This window comes from Danio rerio, chromosome 22 (assembly GCF_049306965.1).
Source record: "Danio rerio strain Tuebingen ecotype United States chromosome 22, GRCz12tu, whole genome shotgun sequence".
NCBI lineage: Eukaryota > Metazoa > Chordata > Actinopteri > Cypriniformes > Danionidae > Danio > Danio rerio.
The window spans coordinates 5,467,020-5,485,925 of record NC_133197.1 but is presented as its reverse complement, the minus strand read 5'-3'; the positions used below and the strand labels follow the sequence as shown (position 1 = coordinate 5,485,925).

At 34.7% G+C, this 18,906-nt stretch overlaps 1 protein-coding gene across 4 annotated transcripts; it reads left to right on the top strand.

Moving 5' to 3' along the window:
• The first annotated feature begins 280 nt into the window (after positions 1-280).
• Positions 281-18,899, top strand: ncln (nicalin). 4 transcript variants are annotated; one of them, XM_005161591.5, is made up of 15 exons: positions 281-552; positions 3,933-4,123; positions 4,437-4,581; positions 5,045-5,139; positions 6,415-6,495; positions 7,460-7,563; positions 7,702-7,790; positions 8,336-8,475; positions 9,867-10,045; positions 10,213-10,300; positions 10,898-10,936; positions 11,628-11,788; positions 14,845-14,898; positions 16,940-17,018; positions 18,099-18,899. In XM_005161591.5, exons 1-15 carry the CDS (start codon positions 390-392, stop codon positions 18,159-18,161), a joined length of 1,671 nt encoding a protein of 556 aa, XP_005161648.1. In that variant the 5' UTR covers positions 281-389; the 3' UTR covers positions 18,162-18,899.
• The last annotated feature ends 7 nt before the right edge of the window (positions 18,900-18,906 follow it).

Genomic DNA, 18,906 nt, shown 5'->3' with positions numbered 1-18,906 from the left:
TTTGTTGTTTTTGCAGGTTTCGTCCTCCATACTACAAGACCTGACTAAAGAAAAAAAGGTCAGATGAGGTAGTCCTTGATATTCCCTGATGGACCCCAACCACCGCCAACAACAGCCAAATGGACAAGATCTTACCAATAAAAAAATATTTAACTAAACAAAAAACGCTTAATCCACTATACAAACCCAATCCGTCACACAAAAGGTGAACCATTCATCAAAGAAACAGCAGCATTATTAAAACTACGGACAGAGCTGCAGGTGTCCGCGGAGTTCGCCTGTCTGAAATCCTCCCCTGCGACGCCTGACAGCTCGAGCTCGCCTCGTCGGTCATTCATTCGGTGTTTTCTCTGTTTCTGTCGGTCGGAATCTCCCGCAGCGGCTCCAGCATGTTCGAGGAGGCTGGTGAGGTGTTGGAGAACATGCTGAAGGTGTCGTTCCCGCTCAGCCTGGTGCTGTTTCTGGTGCTCGTGTGTCCGCTGCGCGCGGAAGCGGCGCATGAGTTCAGTGTGTACCGCATGCAGCAGTACGACCTGCAGGGGCAAACCTACGGTAAAACACCACACTAAACCAAACCACACACACTTTCCACCACCGTATGATCGGTCATTTACAATTCTGGCTTTTTATTTAGGGTGTTTTGGGGTGCTGTGAATCAACATGAAAAAATGTTATAGTGATTTAACTTTTAGTAATTGGTGTAACGTTAGTGTTTTTGAACCATGTTATAGTAACGTTAAAGTACTTACATTAATCAGCTGTGGTAAAACAATAACTATAACATTATAACGTTAGTGTTGTCACCATTACTGATTTCAAGCTAAACCTCGGTCATTTTTTACGGTTGTATTATTATAATTTAAACCGTCATCGCGATTTTGAAAACTCACTGTAAGTTTTTGACAGTTTTGGCATTTTATTTAAACCGTCATCGTGATTTTAAAAAAATCACTGTAATTTTTTGACAGTTAGTATTACCATTACAATTTAAACCGTCATCCCGATTTTGAAAACTCACGGTCATTTTTTTGACACTTAGTATTACCATTTTTATTTAAACGGTCATCGCGATTTTGAAAACTCAAGGTAATTTTTTGACAGTTAGTATTACCATTATATATACCGTCTTCGCGATTTTGAAAACTCATTGTTATTTTTTGACAGTAAGTATTACCATTTTTATTTAAATCGTCATCGCAATTTTGAAAACTCACGGTCATTTTTTAACAGTTAGTATTACTTTTTTTATTTAAATCGTGAGTGATCATCATGATTTTGAAAACTCACGGTACTTTTTTAACAGTTAGTATCACCATTTTTATTTAAACCGTCATCGCAATTTTGAAAACTCACAGTCATTTTTTGACAGTAAGTATTACCATTTTTATTTAAACCGTCATCACAATTTTGAAAACTCACGGTCATTTTTTAATGGTTAGTATTACTTTTTTTATTTAAATCGTGAGTAATCATCACGATTTTGAAAACTCACTGTAATTTTTAGACAATTAGAATTACCATTTTCATTTAAACAGTGAGTGATTATATTGTTTGCGATTTTAATTTTGTGAATATGAATATTATATATTATATTGTATTTGTTTAATTTAAATTGTCGACTAGATACTATTGAGAATAAGTAGCTGAAGCTTGACATCACAAATTGAAATAGCAAAATCACAATAAGCTACACCACACCCACTCAACATATAACTCTATGATCACTCATTTACACTTATGTTTTTATGTTTAGGGTGTAGTGGTTCGTTAATCAACATTGGGTTCAAACCTTCAACCAACCCACATGAAAAAATACTATAGTGATTTACAGTAAATAGTGTCGTGTTTTTGAACCATGCTATAGTAAAGTTCAGCTGTAGTAACATAATAACTTTATAGTGTTGTCATGATTACTTTTTACGATTAGTCATTTTTTTTGACATTTAATGTCATTGTTTTCATTAAACTTAAAGTAAATCCTGTACCATTGCAATGAGTTTTTACAAATATTTTCACTAAATTAAAGCACAAACAGTATCAGTCAGAAAAAAAACAATAATTGGATATTTTTGTCAAATCACACAACCCATAGCATATATATATATATATATATATTTATATATATTTATGTATGTATTTATTTATATATATATGCACACTATTAAGAAATACAGAGCTAAAGTTTGATTTCACAATTTGGGATCGCAAACAAAATTAGTCAGAAAAATTGCAATTAGACTTTTTAGGTTTTGTAAAGCAGCTATATTTGTATTGTGAACATCACTGTAAACATGGAGCCGTGTTATCCAGTTTTTTTAAGTGCAGGTTTAACAAAAATATCCTGAATAAGAAAATCTAATGGACCTTTAAAAACACACAAACACAAAAAAAAGTTTTACATGATAATACAAACATAAGTAAACAAATACAAAATGCAGGGATGCAATTTTTGGTTGTACCGTTTCAAAAAGCACTGTAGTATTTACTCTAAGTTACTAAAGTAATGAAGGTTTCTGTTATCAGACCTCTCACATGTCTTCACTGACAGGTTGTTGGGTTAGACTCATTAATATATTTATACATGTATTGTTCTAATACATGTATAAATATATTAATGAGTCTAACCCAATATATTTTAATACAGTTGTTTTTGTTGCTTGTAGTTTTAGTTTATCATGTTTATTTTTGTTTTGCTGTATTTTTGTTTTATGTTTTTCAGTTTTGTCAAGTGCTTCAGGAATTTGTTAAATCATTTTTTCAAATTTAATTTGAGTATTTTCTGTAATTTCGATGCCTTAATGTAACTCGATTATTTATAAGTATTTATATTTATGTTTAATAATTATATTTTATGTCTTCATAATTATTTTGCATATTTATTTATTTATTTTCTTTATTGGTTTAATTTAAGTTTGGTTAATTGGTTTGGTTTAAGTTGACATCGTACTTTAAATTAACAGTTTTTAAGTTAATATTAACAAAACATTGTACACTTTATTTGATGAGTTTTATGTGGTTTTATTTTTCGTAATGATAATTGAGATATTTATTTTCATTAAATTTATTTTGTGTGTTTTATTAGTCACATTTATCATGTGTGAGAAAGAGGTCCTTTTAATGAAGCAACTTAAGTTAAACGTAGTTTAATATTTAATCTTCAAGAAAAAAATATTACTTTGTTTTAGTTAACAATTATAAAGTGAGGCACTTCAGGAGATGTCTTGCTATTGCTATATAATGTGTTCAAAAACCTCCAGTGTTGACTTAGTCCTTTCAGATCTTTAGGGGCATGAACAACGAACTTAATTATGTTTTAGTTAGCTGCCAAGTAGAGCTGGGCGATATGGGAAAAATGAAGATATATGTTTCGATATAAGTTGTTAATAAAAGGGTACAGCAACAATGACTGAAGCCGCAAAAATAAGAGGACCCATTGAATGGCGTATTACATAAATCATGTTTTCGGCCAATACATTTTCGGTGGCCGAAAATATTGTCAACACACTTTTAGATTCCTGTTGTTGCACATTTCTGCTATGTGATTGGCTCTTAGATCAAAATAGAGTCAAATTGTCCAGAGCTTATCATTGTTATTGACATAAATTTTATCGCGATTCGATATAATATCGTTTTTCGACCCAGCCCTACTGCCAAGGCAACAATTTTTTTTAAATAATGTAAATATTATCCACAATAACAGTACTAAAAGCAATATATTCCATCTCTGTTTATCAAACATCTCATCAACTGTTGCTCATAACTTAAGGTCATAGATAAAAACTGGTTGTACAGGTTTTTATGGACTTTATTTACTATATTTTGGTTAAGAGACAAAAACCAAACCCTAAATGTAATATGATAATGATATAAACAGTGTTTTTCATGACAAACAATGTGCTGCAAGTGTACTAATAAACCACATCCATTGGCAGGTTCACGTAATGCCATCTTGAACACGGAGGCTCGTACGGTGGAGGCTGAAGTGCTGAGTCGTCGCTGTGTGATGATGCGGCTCGCTGATTTCTCCTATGAGAAATACCAGAAGGCTCTGCGTCAGTCAGCGGGAGCGGTGGTCATCATCCTGCCGCACAACATGTCCACCCTACCCCAGGACATAGTGCAGGTACTAATGTTTTTATGAAAATTACATTTACATTATTTAAAGGGACAATCCACTTGTTTTTTTGATTTCATACAGCTAATATCCAGGTCTAGTCAGAGTACTTTTAGCTTAGCATAGATCAACGAATCAGATTAGGCCATTAGGATCTCAATTAAAATGACTAAAGAGTTTGGGTAATTTCCATATTTAAAGCCGTGTCATGTTGCGTTTGGTGCAGACAGACAGTTAGCTTGTCACTGGAATCTTATCGCGTGTGTTTAGCACACCATGTGTTGTAGTGCGGCTGATTGTGCGTTTGTTCTGGTCACTGCAGCAGTTCATGGAGCTGGAGCCGGAGCTGTTGGCCACCGAGACCATCGTGCCGGTGTACTTCGCTCTGGAGGACGAGGAGCTGCTGTCTATCTACACACAGACACAGATCTCCTCATCCTCACAGGGGTCTTCATCCGCCGCTGAAGGTACGTCATACTGTAGCACTGCTCTTAACCCTTGTGTATTGTTCAAATTGACTACCCTTTTGTTATGTTCCTGGCTGCCTATTGACTTCCATTATTATACCTCTTCCCAACAGGGAAATCCAGCAACAATAAAGAATGCATGATTATATGGTGTTATTGCTTTGCAATCAAAATAAGTGTTATAAGGGAAGTCAATGGGGCAAAAACAGCCCCCAACATAATGAAAGAGTAGTCAGTTTGCCCAGTGTGTATTGTTGAGTTTTTAAAAACTTAAACCAAAATATGTGTCAGAATAAGATTTGTCTCCAAATATCAGTTCATTTGCTGAAATACAGTGAAAGTTGTGGCCAAATTAAGACTCAAGATCACCCCATAGTTGAAAAAAAAACATTTTCAATATGCATATTTAAATAAAAATAAAACAATGTATGCATTTCCTAATGTGTATTATGTTTTCAAACAGTGCTGCTTCATACGGCTACAGCTAATGGTTTTCAGATGGTGACCAGTGGAGCTCAGAGTAAAGCTGTCAGTGACTGGGCTATTACTAGTCTAGAGGTGAGTTTAACTGACTAGTTTACCCATAAACACAGCCTCTAACTGTATCCAAAAACACCCTCTATATGGGTGTTTCTCACAAAATCCTGCTTTTAAAAAATATCAAAATAAAAATTTAAACTTTTTTTTCTAGATTTTAAAAAAAAGTCTGGAGCTTTTGTTCAATTAATAAAAATATATAGTTAATATTTACCATCTTTTAAACATAATTTCCAAAATAAGTCATAAAAAATCTCATTACCGCAACAATCTGAAAAATAGTGTCTGTTAAAAAAAAAAGAGTAATTCACTTTGACATTCATAAAAAAAAAATGGATTATTAATTTGTAGTTACTTCATATTCTGAAATAATATTCATTTTTAAATGATCAGGGTTTTTTATTTTGATTGATTTCTTTCATTACCGAAACGCCTTATGCAATTGACAACCATTTATTTTTGTTTAATAAATTGTGATAAAGCCTGATATATTTTAAAAAACATGACAGAACATGATTAGTAGATTCTGAACATGCATTGAAGATGTAAATTGTGTTTACTAAATTGATTAATACTTTATAAACATTAGTTTCAATACGGATACATGGGGTTCAGAAATGAGATTTATTATCTGCAAGTAATCAGCTGGAAGTAAACTCGAAGTAAACATACTTTACTTTAAATATTGACTTAATTGAACCTCTTTAATTCATCATATGAGATAAAGTCATTAATAAACACATTTTTTGTTTTACATGCAAATTTTTACAATCAGACCCCAGAACTCCTGTGCAGAAAGCAGCTCTAAAAAAGATGGTTTACCTAAAAACCTCAACCTCAAGTGATTTTAAACCTTGAGTAAAAAAGTTCTGTAGAGCACAAATTATTATATTTAGCCATTGACATTCATAGTAGAGAAAAAGATACTATGAAAGTCTAATTGTTCAACAGAAGAAAGAAACTTTGAATTATTGACTGAACTGTCCCTTTAAATGTTGGACTTTCATGCCTAACTAGTAATTTTAACTCCCTAATATCAAATAATTTAGTCACACTTTACTTTGATGGTCCGTTTGTTGAATTTAAGTTACATTGCAACTAATTCTCATTAGATTATAAGTAGACTGTTAGGTTGGGGTTGGGGTTAGTGTAAGTTGACATGTACTTGCTGAATTTCTTATATAGTCAGTTAAATGTCTGTTGAAGGAGCAGTATCAACAGATATTAAGCATACAGTCTACTCAATTGGTCCATCAAAATAAGGTCTTACCAATAATCTCTGAATGTCATTCTCAGGGCCGCCTCACAGGGTCAGGAGGAGAAGATCTGCCCACCATCGTCCTGGTGGCTCATTATGACTCTTTCGGAGTCGCTCCGGTAAGGATTTTATGCTGTATGTAAGTTAAAGACAAAAAGTATTTTAGTTTGGATGGAATGAAAATTAAAAATGTAAAAAAGGCTAAGTTCAGTATTATTAGCCCCGTTAAAGGTATGTAACTTTCTCACTTTTCACTAGTCTCCTCTTAATCTTGAGTGCATATAATGTAGTATTGTATAAACCGATGCGTACTTTCAATGATATAACTCTTACTTGGCTTTCGTTGTAAAATGCACACTGGTGTTTTATTGTTGATGTCTAATAATAATCATTTTACATAGTCTTACAATGCGTGTTATTCGCAATAGATACACAATGTTTGAATAACTGTCACTTACTCTATTCTTCTCCCAGTTAAACAGCCAGTTACTTTCATATAGTTCAGCAGACATTAATGATTGATTGACGCGTTGTAAATTCATCAGCTCTACTCTCCTCTGCAGTCAATGGCGTTGCAGTGCATCAAGCCAGATGCGTTGCCATGGAAATATAAAAGTTCCGTTCTAAATAACTCCCGAAAGGAGGAATCAGCCTAAGTAATTAAAACATATGTGTAAATGGGGTTAAATTAACGATAACTAAACAAGATCAGCTTTCCTTCACGTCCAAAAGTGCATTTTTGCCATTAAATTTCAGCCAAGCACTGTTGTGGGGCGATAGGTACACTCTTGCACATTTCGGAAGACTTTCATCTCTTAGTTATCTAAAATAGAGCCAGAATCGAAAAAATACAACAATCGTGAAATTCATTACCACCGTAATAGAAACGAAATAGTGTTTTGTCCGAAAAAAATTTTAAACTTCATCCTTGCCGAACACTAGAGTTCAACTCTAACATTGTAAGTACCCCTGTATGCATAAAATAGCATTGGACCACCCCTTTATTTTCGGTTGGACAATGTTAATATGATGTGTAAACGGGGCTGTTGTTCCTGCATTGAGTGTGTGTGTGTTTTCCTCCAGTGGCTGTCGTATGGCGCGGACTCAAACGGCAGTGGCGTCGCTATACTGCTGGAGCTTGCGCGACTGTTTTCCAGACTGTATTCCTACAAGAGGACTCACGCTGGGTAACACTTGCATTTTATTTAGCATCTTTTTTTTTTAAGTGGATCTCTTTTTGTGCTTTAATGTTTTGTAAATGTATTGGTTTAAAAAAAAAACTTATAAAAAATTGTTAAATAGTGCAATGCTTTTTGTGTTTGTAGATATAACCTGCTGTTTTTCTTGTCGGGAGGCGGAAAGTTCAACTATCAAGGCACTAAACGCTGGCTAGAGGACAATCTGGATCACACAGGTGATTAGGCTTGTTGCTATTTGTTACCATCTAATTATAGTTATTTAATCTAACCATAATCACAACAGATAACTGTGAATGCTGCAATTCCTTTAACAATCACAAGGGGGAACCATAAACCTAAATAATCAGGCGCTGTTTTGACGCTTTTGTGCTTTTTACTTTCACTTTCAGATTTGTTGTCTTTGCAGGGAATCCCTGTGCTGTGCAATTTAATTGCTGTTTTTATGTTTTATATCCTTAAACACCATACAAAATGCAGAATATAGTAGTCAACGATTGAAGTGGAGTAAAATAAAAATTACAAGGCAAGAATGGCTGTTGTTTAATAGTTTTAGGACCACTTTGACAATGATCCTCTTCAAATGTTGACTGCTGTAAATGTTTAAATACATATTTGTCACTTTTGCAATATTTACACTTCTAATGTTGCTCATACTTTTCATAAAGTTTAGGATTTAATTTTTAAAATATGCACATTAGACTTTTAAAGTGTGCAAAGATAAAGCTGTTTATTAAAACTGACCTGCTCTTTTGTCTTTTAGATGCCAGTCTGCTCCAGGACAATGTGGCGTTTGTCTTGTGTCTGGACACTCTAGGAAACAGCGATAACCTTCACCTCCATGTGTCCAAACCACCAAAAGAGGGAAGCCCTCAGTACACCCTGCTCAAAGAGCTAGAAACTGTAAGATCGCCCACTCAAAACAGCCACATAAATACCCTTCATGATGTCAAACGCCAGTATCTGACATTGAGTCCAAACGCTCTATCAGATGACAAATTTAAGTTGTTTTTTCTTGCCATTTTTTTGGTCACACTTTACAATAAGGTTCATTAGTTAATGTTTATTAAAGCATTCACTAACATGAACAAACAATGAACAATACATTTACTACTGTATTTGTTCATGTTAATTAACATTAGTTAACGAAAATACAGTTGTTCATTGTTAGATCATGTTTACTCATGGTACATTAACTAATTTTAACAAGCATGCACTTGGATATTAATAATGCATTTGTTGCTGATGATTAGTTCATGTTAGTAAATGCATTAACTAATGAACATTATTGTAAAGTGTTACCATTTTTTTTTTATTCATATTTTGATTTCACGTTAGGTAAATTGGATTTAAACTTGGTATAACAGTGTAATTGAGTTTTATACTGGTGGGAAACGGCACAATCAGGACTTTGCAACTTTGTCTATTGTGACCGTTAGCAAGTTTACACGTCCTGCATTTTTAATAAGCAGGAAGTCCAGAAACTGATATTCATACATTTAGAAAAAATACTTAAAAAATACTTCCATGTTTTAAATCTGCTATTATTTCTAACCTAAAAAAAAATAGTGTTTTTTTTTTTTTTATACCATTTAAGATTTGCGCTTGTACAATTGAAGAGCAATTCTGTTGCTATTTTATAATGATGGGAAAACTATGCTATTATTTATAGTATTTCAGCTGCCTTTTTTCAAATATTGGCATCAACCGATATGATTTATTTCTTTAAATACCTAAAAGAAAAAAATTTATTCCAATAAAATTTATGGTTTTAAAAAGCAATTTTAAACTGCTTCAAGCTTGTATTTTGTAAACCTGATGCCGCATCAAAAATGTAACAATGCAAAATAAAAAGTAATAATAAATTTAACTTTCTTTTTCAAATGTAACAGCATTTTAGAGAGTTCAGGTAGATGAAAAAGACAGTCAAAATTGGTTTATTAAATGGGTTAACTAGTTTTGGTTTGTTAAAGCAAAGTGAGAAAAAAATGAGTTTATATACAACTAAAGTTTGCTTTTGTTTTAATTTTTATCGGATCATTAGACAAAAACTCTTGTAAAATTTCATTACGATCTTAAAAAGGTCTTAAATTTGACTTGTTGAAACCTGCAGAAACCCTGATTTTAAAACTTTGTAAACCTGATGCTTCACCCCCAAAAAACTATTTTACCCATGCAAAATGTAAACATGGTTCAATGCTAAAAAAAAAATAATAGTAATAATATTTTTGTGTTGTCGCAAATTAAAAGTCACAATTTAAATGGGTTAAAGATGAGATTGTGTCTTATACCAGGTTGTGGCCCATCAGCACCCCGACCTGAAGTTCGCGATGGTCCACAAGAAGATCAACCTGGCGGATGACACTCTGGCATGGGAGCACGAGCGCTTCGGGATCCGCCGCCTGCCCGCCTTCACCCTGTCCCACCTGGAGAGCCACCGCAGCCCCGCGCGCCACTCCATCATGGACATGCGGTCAGTGTCGCCCTCTCTGGAGGGGGCAGGAGAGGCCACCACTGGGTGGGTGATGATGATTGGTGCTCTCTCTCCGTCGCCCCAATGATTCGCTCCCTCCCTCCCCTTCCTTCCTCGATGATTGGTTGCTTGTGTGATGTCATTTCTCTTTCTTTTTTTTTCTTTAGGCCTCATGTGGATCTGGGGAAACTCAGTCGTAACACTAAAGTTATTGCAGAAACTCTGGCCAGAGTCATATATAACCTGACGGAGAAGGTAATGTCATAAATTAATGTTAATTGGAACTTTTTGTTAAGATTTGTCACATTTTTTCAGCTGTTTTTAAAGGTTTTTAAACAATTGGGATATCAGTTACATTTTTCATTTTAATATCGATTTAATTGCTAGTTTCTTTAATTTTTTAAATTCTTTTCTAAGCTTTATTATTTTATTATTTACAGTTTTTGTAACTTGGGTATTTAGTACATTTAATTATCTATAATACAATTGTTTTATATAGTGTATTACAAATGCACAAGATATATATATAAATGCAGATATATTATGTCAAAACAAATGTTTACTTTGGATGCGATTCGTCTTTTTTTAAAAATAATTGTGGTTTTAAAGTGTTGTTAGTAATGATTTATATATATATATATATATATATATATATATATATATATATATATATATATATATATATATATATATGTATATGTACTCTTTTTAAACGCTTTAGATTTACACAATTACAAAAATCTCATAACAATTTTCTTCGTTTTATTTTGTAATTTCAGCTTTGTTTAATATTGTTCTTATATTACTAAAAAACAATAAAAAGTTATATTAAATAATCATTGTGTCATCCAGGGCGTCACCGGAGACCTGGAGATCTTCACTGAACAGATGGTGAGTATGAAGCACAAAAATACCATGTTCATAACATTTGGTACCGCAGTTGAAACTTTATTCTTCATCAGCACGATATTCTTACATTATATTAGCAACATTTTAACTCGTGGTTAAGGAATAGTTCATCCAAGACTGAAAATCCTGTCATCCTTTTAGGATTTACCAGTTTGAGTTTCCTTCTTCTGTTAAACTGGAAAGAAGATATTTTGAAAAATGTTAGAAACCTACAACTATTGACTTTCTTAGTATTTCTGTTCAACAGGAAACTCAAAGGTTTTGAACCACTTGAGGGAGATAAATAATGTGTACATTTTCATTTTTGGGAGTACTTTAACGCACACTAACAGAATGTCTAAAACACAAACAATTTGCTAATTCACTTTAGCAGTTTTCCTCAGTCTGCAACAATTAGTGGGTGAACTATCCCTTTATGTACCTAGTATTTTACTTAAAATGAATGGTATTTACATTACAAGGTAAACAGCGGAGCTGACACAACCCTGCGGTACTTCAACATTTGTTATAATAGCAGATGACTTTGTTCACTTTGACTCTCTGAACTCTACTAGTGAGAAATGAAATATACCAATGAGTCAAATAGAGATTACCACCTAACAAAGCACGTTTTAAAGCTACTATGTCAGACTTTTTTCGACGTGTCTCACGGATTAGTGTTTGTGGTCAGCAGGTGCAGGAGGATCAGCTGGCGTCTCTGGTGGACTGGTTGACCGCTCAGCCTCGAGCCGCTCAGCTTCTGGATAAAGACAGCAGCATCATCAACACGCTGGAGCATCAGCTCAGCCGATACCTGAAGGACGTCAAGAGACACTTGGTGCGAGCAGACAAGAGGTCAGTCTGCACTCGCCGCTGCTGGAGTGGGCAAAAATAATGACTTTGGTTTCAAAAATGTTTAACACGTCCGTGTTCTGCTAACATTTGAGTGCTGTTGAGCGTGTCTTTAAATGTGTTGTATGTAGTTTTTAACTCTTAAGGCTGGAAAAGACGGAATTCACTTGAAAAATATGTCATTTTGTTGTTGAGTATTGAGATAACAATATTTCTTATGATATGACATTACAATAAAACATAATATACATCAATATAAAGATATTTTATTAGATCTGTTTTTAAGTAATTTATTTAATGATGTTAAAATAAACAGGTTAAAGATATTTTTCACACTAAAAACAGCATCAAGGTGCAAATATTAAGTCAGTGAAAACCTCCACAGATATTCTGATTCTGATTGGCTGTTGTCATTTTAGTCTCATCTCGACTCCCGCCATTACTGTTTATTTTTAGCTTTGGTGCAACTTTGAGCCGCTCCAGCCAATAGCAGAACAGCAACTACTGAGGAGGCGGGGCTCAAGATGACACGCCTTCATGTGATTGGTTAATTTAAACAAACAACCAATACATAAAATAATTTATCGCACATGTCTGCGATGCTTATATTAGGGCTGCACGATATTGGAAAAATCTGACATTGCGATATTTTGTTTTTCTGCATATAAAATACTGATTTGAATACAGTTTCATCAGGTGTCTTGAACATTGGAAATGTTCATTAATTCAGATTGATTGCAGTAGGGGATCGAATCATGCATAAAAATGATACACTAATTACAAGTAAGGTTGCTTCATGGTTTTGTCAAACCGTATTCAGGTACGGCAATTGGAAAAAATCTAATGTAAAGAACACTGCATCTTCTTTATTGTGTAAATATTAAAATAAAATGTATCTTTATTAAAGGCATGAAATGGTACAATATCTTGTACATGAATGCTTTAATCTCTATTGTAAAGTACATATAGTCACAGGCCTTAAAACACAGGCAGATGTTGGCAGACTTCCACTTTAAAAAAACAAAACAAAACAAAACTATGGCTTTTGGTTCTCTATAAACCCAACTCAACATTGCATATCCTGCGATGTGACTTTTGCTAAAACGATATATTGTGCATCTCTAGTGTATATTGTATATACTATTATCGAGATAACAATAATTTTGTAATATATTGGGCAGCCCTATAAAATAACATGTTTTCACATACTTAACAAACATGCTAAGTAAATTCTAAAAAAACAATGCTAAAGTTGAAAAAGTGCATTCCGTGTTGGTCTGTCTTCATTTTCGTTTGTGTAACTCCGCAAACTCTTGAATTTGGACTGCAATATCTAGTTCATCCACTAGGTGTCAATCTTATATACTGCATAATTAAACACTGCTGTTCGACCATAATGTTCACAGGCCAGTAGGGATGTAACGGTATTGTAAATACCGTCATACCGCAATATTAATTTTTTTCAATATTACCGTAGTCGCATGACTCGGTAAAACTATAGGTCTTCTGAGAAAATTTGCTCAGGCGAATGAAGAGAACGGGAGGTAGTGAAAACTACAATTCCCATCAGCCCATGCTTGACCATCATTCCTTGCGGTCTGTTGTCACTACAGCTCCAGTAATGCGGAAACGGAGTGTGCTGCTAGAAGCGGGGATAAAAAAGAGCTGGAAAACTCTAAAGCGGGTGTTGTCGCTGTGCGCGTACTGAATAGCGGTGTTTTCGCACGAGTTTTTATCAGCTGTGTTGTCGTGCGCGTACTGAATAGCGGTGTTGTCGCGCGAGTTCTTATCAGCTGTGTTGTCGCGCGCGTACTGAATAGCGGTGTTGTCAGCACACTGTTCAGATTGATGCAGACATGAGACCATATTTCTCACTCATGGTTTGTCCTCTCAAGTGGGGGAAAGACAATGCACAACGTTACCCACTGCTGTCAACCTGGGCCAAGTCATATCTCTCTGTCCCAGAAACCTCAGTCCCAAATGAGAGGGTTTTTTCTGTTGCAGGGGACATTGTAAATACCCAGAGATACCAGCTTTTACCAGATTATAGTTATAAGATAATTTTCCTTAAAGCCAATCTCTATCTAAGTGAGTGAGTGATTAAATGTTGAATGTGATGAGTTTTCAACAATACTAAATTGAAACTTTATTTTTTTACATGGTTTAATATTTTTTTGTTATTAAAATTGAAGTTCCTGTTTCAAAGCTTACAGATAGATGGCTAATTTGTATGTCATTGACACTTTTGGCACTTTTTTGGAGTATTTTCATAAGTTTTGTTTTTTCCTGTAAATGATTTAATAAATACCGTACCGTGACATTCATACCGAGGTATTACCGTATCGTGAAATTCTGATACCGTTACATCCCTACAGGCCAGTGTCTGTGTTTTCATTTGAATGGGGGTTTATGCCGAGCGAATGTTTCCCAAACTGATAAACTTCCGGTGACTTGTTATTGTGAATTTTTTTCCGTATTATACGGTTTCTTTTACAGCATCAATGTTGTGATTTAATTCAATTACAATCAGTTAAATAGAATTCAGCATTCATTTAGTTGCTCAAGTGTAAAACGAGACAAAAAGCCTTTTACTCGCACATGCCCGTCAGAATCTGCAGATTAGAGCAGAAGCTCTATTGAATATACTGGGGTAAAATAAATGCTCATATTATAAAGACATGGTGGGGGGGAATGTAATTTAATGCAGTGCTTCTTGTACAATCTGAGACCCACTTTATATCGGATATCACTTAGCCAGTGGAGATCGCTGATTTTTAAAGAAAACAGACCTTAAACGTGCCGATTTTTGCATGCAATTCACTGGAAACGATTAAGCCAGGTTACTGTCAAATTAAAAGTCCTATTAGCGTGTTTCTGCATATACCCTATTGGCCAATCAGCAGTGTTTAAGCACTCAAATGTTACCATGAAATGTTTTTTTTTTTATTTCAGTCATAATTTTGGTAGCAAAGTCCATACTTATTCTCATTGCTTCAATCTGGTTTTATACCCATCTCCAGGGGATTGACTGTGCCTTATTATTATTTTTTTTTTGGCAGAGACCCTGAGTTTGTGTTTTATGATCAGCTCAAGCAGACCATGAATGCTTACAGGTGAGATCTGAAGCCATTTGAAGTTTAAATGTTAAGGATTACTTCTCTTTCTAATAAATTGCTCACTCGCTTGTAATCCAAGATGATCAATTCCTGCTTTCAATTAAATGTGAATTACAATGGTAATTTAGTATCAAACAACAGCATAACAACAGAGACGTGTCACACACATCTGTAGTAATCTCTGTGAATAGAAAGGGAAAATAATAGACAAAATATACTGTTTCTTTTGCTTATTTTGCAAATAATAATATTTGAATAAAATATTCTGTATTTAACACTTCACGTTGAACCTAGTTTAAATAGCAGGTAGCTTAGGATTTAAGGATTGTTTTTATATCCGCTTAGTAGAGATGCATTTATAAGTATGAATATAAATGCAACCATTTTGACAAAATGGATAGTTATTTGATCAGAGAAAATGCATGTGAATGGCTGTAAACAGGCCTTTAGCCGCCTTTCCACTGCACATGACATCTGAACACGACTGTCGGAATACGCCCCCTTGTGGCAGCCTCACAGTATTTTCAGTGTTGTCGTGCACCGTGGGGGAGAAACTGATTGACACAGTGTCCGAAATAAAGGAGTGCAAAAGCAAGAGGCTTTATTTTCTGTGTGTTTACATGGTTTAATGAATGAATGAATACTAGAAACTCATAGACCGCTAAAATATTGGAGGGAATGTGGAGACAACATTAAAATATATATATTTATTACTTTCTTACTTACATTTATGAACAGAAAAGTTTTATTTTTTAATATAGACTTTTAGATTAAAAAAAATAACCAAATAAACTCCCATTTCTCATCTCGCGCGCATGGATCTGCTTGGACAAAATTGGAATACATCATATCCGGTTGGTGGCTTGTCGCAGGAGTTCAAATATTTTAACGGATCCGCAGCTCAATTCGGATCCGAATTTTCCGCATACGGAGATGATCGGAACTCCACGCAGCTCCCGGACTGCTCTCCATTGGAAATGAATGACTTCCGGTCTGTCGCTTGTCGTGTGCAGTGAAAAGGCAGCTTTACCGTACGTTCACACCGAAAGCGGCGAGAGCGTCCAAGGTCGCTCTGGCCGCCCTGGCGACAACGCTGTCTGCCTTCAGCTCCGGCGGCGAGAGCGTCAAAACTCACTACATTGATCTCGTACTTAAAGGAGCCGTTGCAGCATATCAGTTACATTCCTGCATAAGACATGTTTTTAGCGTGAAAATGTTGCGCTCCTTTTATCAAATTCATATAACAATGGAAGATCAAGTTGCGTGTGGTGTGGCTTTGCTCTATTTATCCAATATGTGTCCATATGTCTGAAATATCCTGAAGCAGCAGTACTGTTTTGTACTGTCACATCGCGTGAGATTCCCGCTTTTTAAAGATAATTTTTTATATAACATTAATGAACATCAGTAACTCGCCAGTAACTTATTTAATGTATGTTCCTGTAAGAAAACATTGGAAATTGGAAATCCGGCGACCGCAATAATCAAACCCTTGGGAACAACTGTGGTCGGAACCAAAGTTCACAGGTCTGTGTTCCCTGAACTGCTATCAAGCGGTGGACGTCTTCATTCTGATTGCTTGCCGCCGAACCGCGTCATAGCTCATTACCATAAAGTTGACTTCATTTCAACTCTCCTCGACGCTCACGCCGGCGAAGACGCGCCGCGCTGCTCCTCGCCGCTTATCGTCGCCTATCGCCGCCAGCTTTCATTGAAAATGAATGACTTCCGGCTACTTTGACGCTCTCGCCGCTTTCGGTGTGAACGTACGGTTAGAGTTCATTTTGAAGCCGAATTAAAGCTAATTTGTTCAGTTCAAACCACTGAGCACCATAGAAATCCACTCTATAGGGGAAAAACCAGGGATGTTTTTTTCAGAAATTTCTTTTTGACTGCAGAAAGATGAAATGAACATCTCGGATGACATGGGGTTGAGTAAATAAACAGGAAATTACAGTTCTAGAAATGATTAAGCTTTATTAATATTTTTTGTTGTAACTGCTACACAAGTAATTTGGTTGCATTTGTAACACAACAGGGTAAAACCAGCAATCTTTGACCTGCTGTTGGCCGTCTGTATCGCATCTTATCTCGGAGTGCTGTATTTGGCCATTCAGGTAAGATCAATTTAGTGCTGGTTTTATTATTATTATTTGCTTAAATCGTATAATAAATCATATAATGACTGATCGTCAACTCTGAAAACTGGACTGACACGGTTTCAATTTTTCTATGTCAAACTGCTTTGACACAATCTACATTGTAAAAGTGCTATAAATATAAATAAAGATGAATTGAATATAGTTATCCAATAAACATTATATAATGTACAATAATAATTATATTAATTGAATATAAAGCAGCATTTAAATTTTTTACCCTAGTAAATATAAAGTTAGTTATAAATAAATATAGTTAAAAACTAGCAGTTAATGTAATTTATAAAAGCATTGCAAAAGTATTATTGATTACTATCTTTAGTATACCATTTCCTCCTTTAATTTGTATCAATATTGCATTGATATTTAATGTTTTAGTTTTATTTAGACTATTGAATAAGATATTATGATTATTCTTGTTTCTTTATTCTTGTTATATATATATATATATATATATATATATATATATATATATATATATATATATATATATATATATATATATATATAAAATACTGATCCTAGTAAATGTAAAATTGTATTTACGATCTGTCTATGTATCAATTTATCTATGTCTTAATATAATTAATTGTTAATTTACTGTAATATAAACAGCTATTGTGATGGCTGCGAAGCACTGCTTTAAGAACCAATGGAATGACCAAAACAACATGTAAAATGTTTTACAGTGAGATCAGCCTGCTGGTTTGTCTATTCACAAAGTTTTATCATCACATGATCTCTTGTAACAAAATCACATGACTTTTTTAATGCACATACTGATATTTGTTCATAAAGATGTTTCCACATTGTAGTTTTTCTAATCAAATAAAAAGTTTATCATACTCTTGTTATATGCCTATGTGCGCTTCTTGGCATTTGCATCAACCATTTTTATGAGCAAATCTAAATTGCGCATAAAAATTGGTGGATGGAAACATAGCTAGTGAATCATTTTGGGAAGCGATTGCTTCGATAGTTTTGAAGGTTTGAAAATATTTTTCCCCATCGCTAATTGTAATGTTTGTGTTCCTGCAGAATTTTGGACTCCTGTATGGTTTTCTGCGCAGAGTCACGGCTCCTCGGGTCAAGCAGCACTGAGCGACTCGTCACTTCATGCGCCTGCAATACGAAACAGAGCCAAGTGTGTGTTTGCATTCTTTATATCACTCACAGTTTGTCCGATTGATCGACTGATTGCCTTTTTGAGAATGAACGTTGATTTTTCATGCCAAGTGTTCATCCACTACATCTCCGCTAGCCTTCGAAGTCTTCCTCGTCTCAGCGTTGCCTCAAGTCCTGTATTCTTAAAAAATACAATCCGCAATTGTTCGAATGCAGTTGAGTTCATTTCGATTGTTTCGTGGAATCAATTGAGGATTGTAGTTTCCTGAAAGCCCTTCCTCGTGTGGTTTTTCTTCTCTGGCAGCTACTGTAAAGTGGGCCAAAATGGTTGCTGGTTGGGTTGACGCTCTTCAATCTTCGAAATGCTGATTCTTTTCAGAGCGAGTATTAAAATGATGTCTAAAATTATGTTCGGAAACATTTGGCATTTCATGTTTCGCTTTTATTCCTTCGGTTTTTCCTCAGAGTTATTTACTTAAGTTAGTAATTCTGTCATTTCTTTCTTGTCTTGTTTTGACATCCGAAGTCCAGTTCTGCTTCTCATCGGGAGGTAGTTTGGTACAGATTTGCTGTTATTTATACTTCGACATGCACTGATTTGTTTTATGTTTATTCTCTGAATTTGATTTGACATTACAAATCAAGAGGTACATAAACTTGATTCTCGAGGATGAAGAAATATAAAGAAAAATAAAGGCATTTGTTGAATGAAAACAATGGA

Excerpts from the sequence above, each read along its gene's own strand:
- ncln (XM_005161589.5), top strand. The coding sequence starts at position 390 with ATGTTCGAGGAGGCTGGTGAGGTGTTGGAGAACATGCTGAAGGTGTCG. Across the intron at positions 14,899-16,939 it reads CAGACCATGAATGCTTACAG|GGTAAAACCAGCAATCTTTG; the intron begins GTGAGATCTGAA and ends GTAACACAACAG. Across the intron at positions 17,019-18,098 it reads TGCTGTATTTGGCCATTCAG|AATTTTGGACTCCTGTATGG; the intron begins GTAAGATCAATT and ends GTGTTCCTGCAG.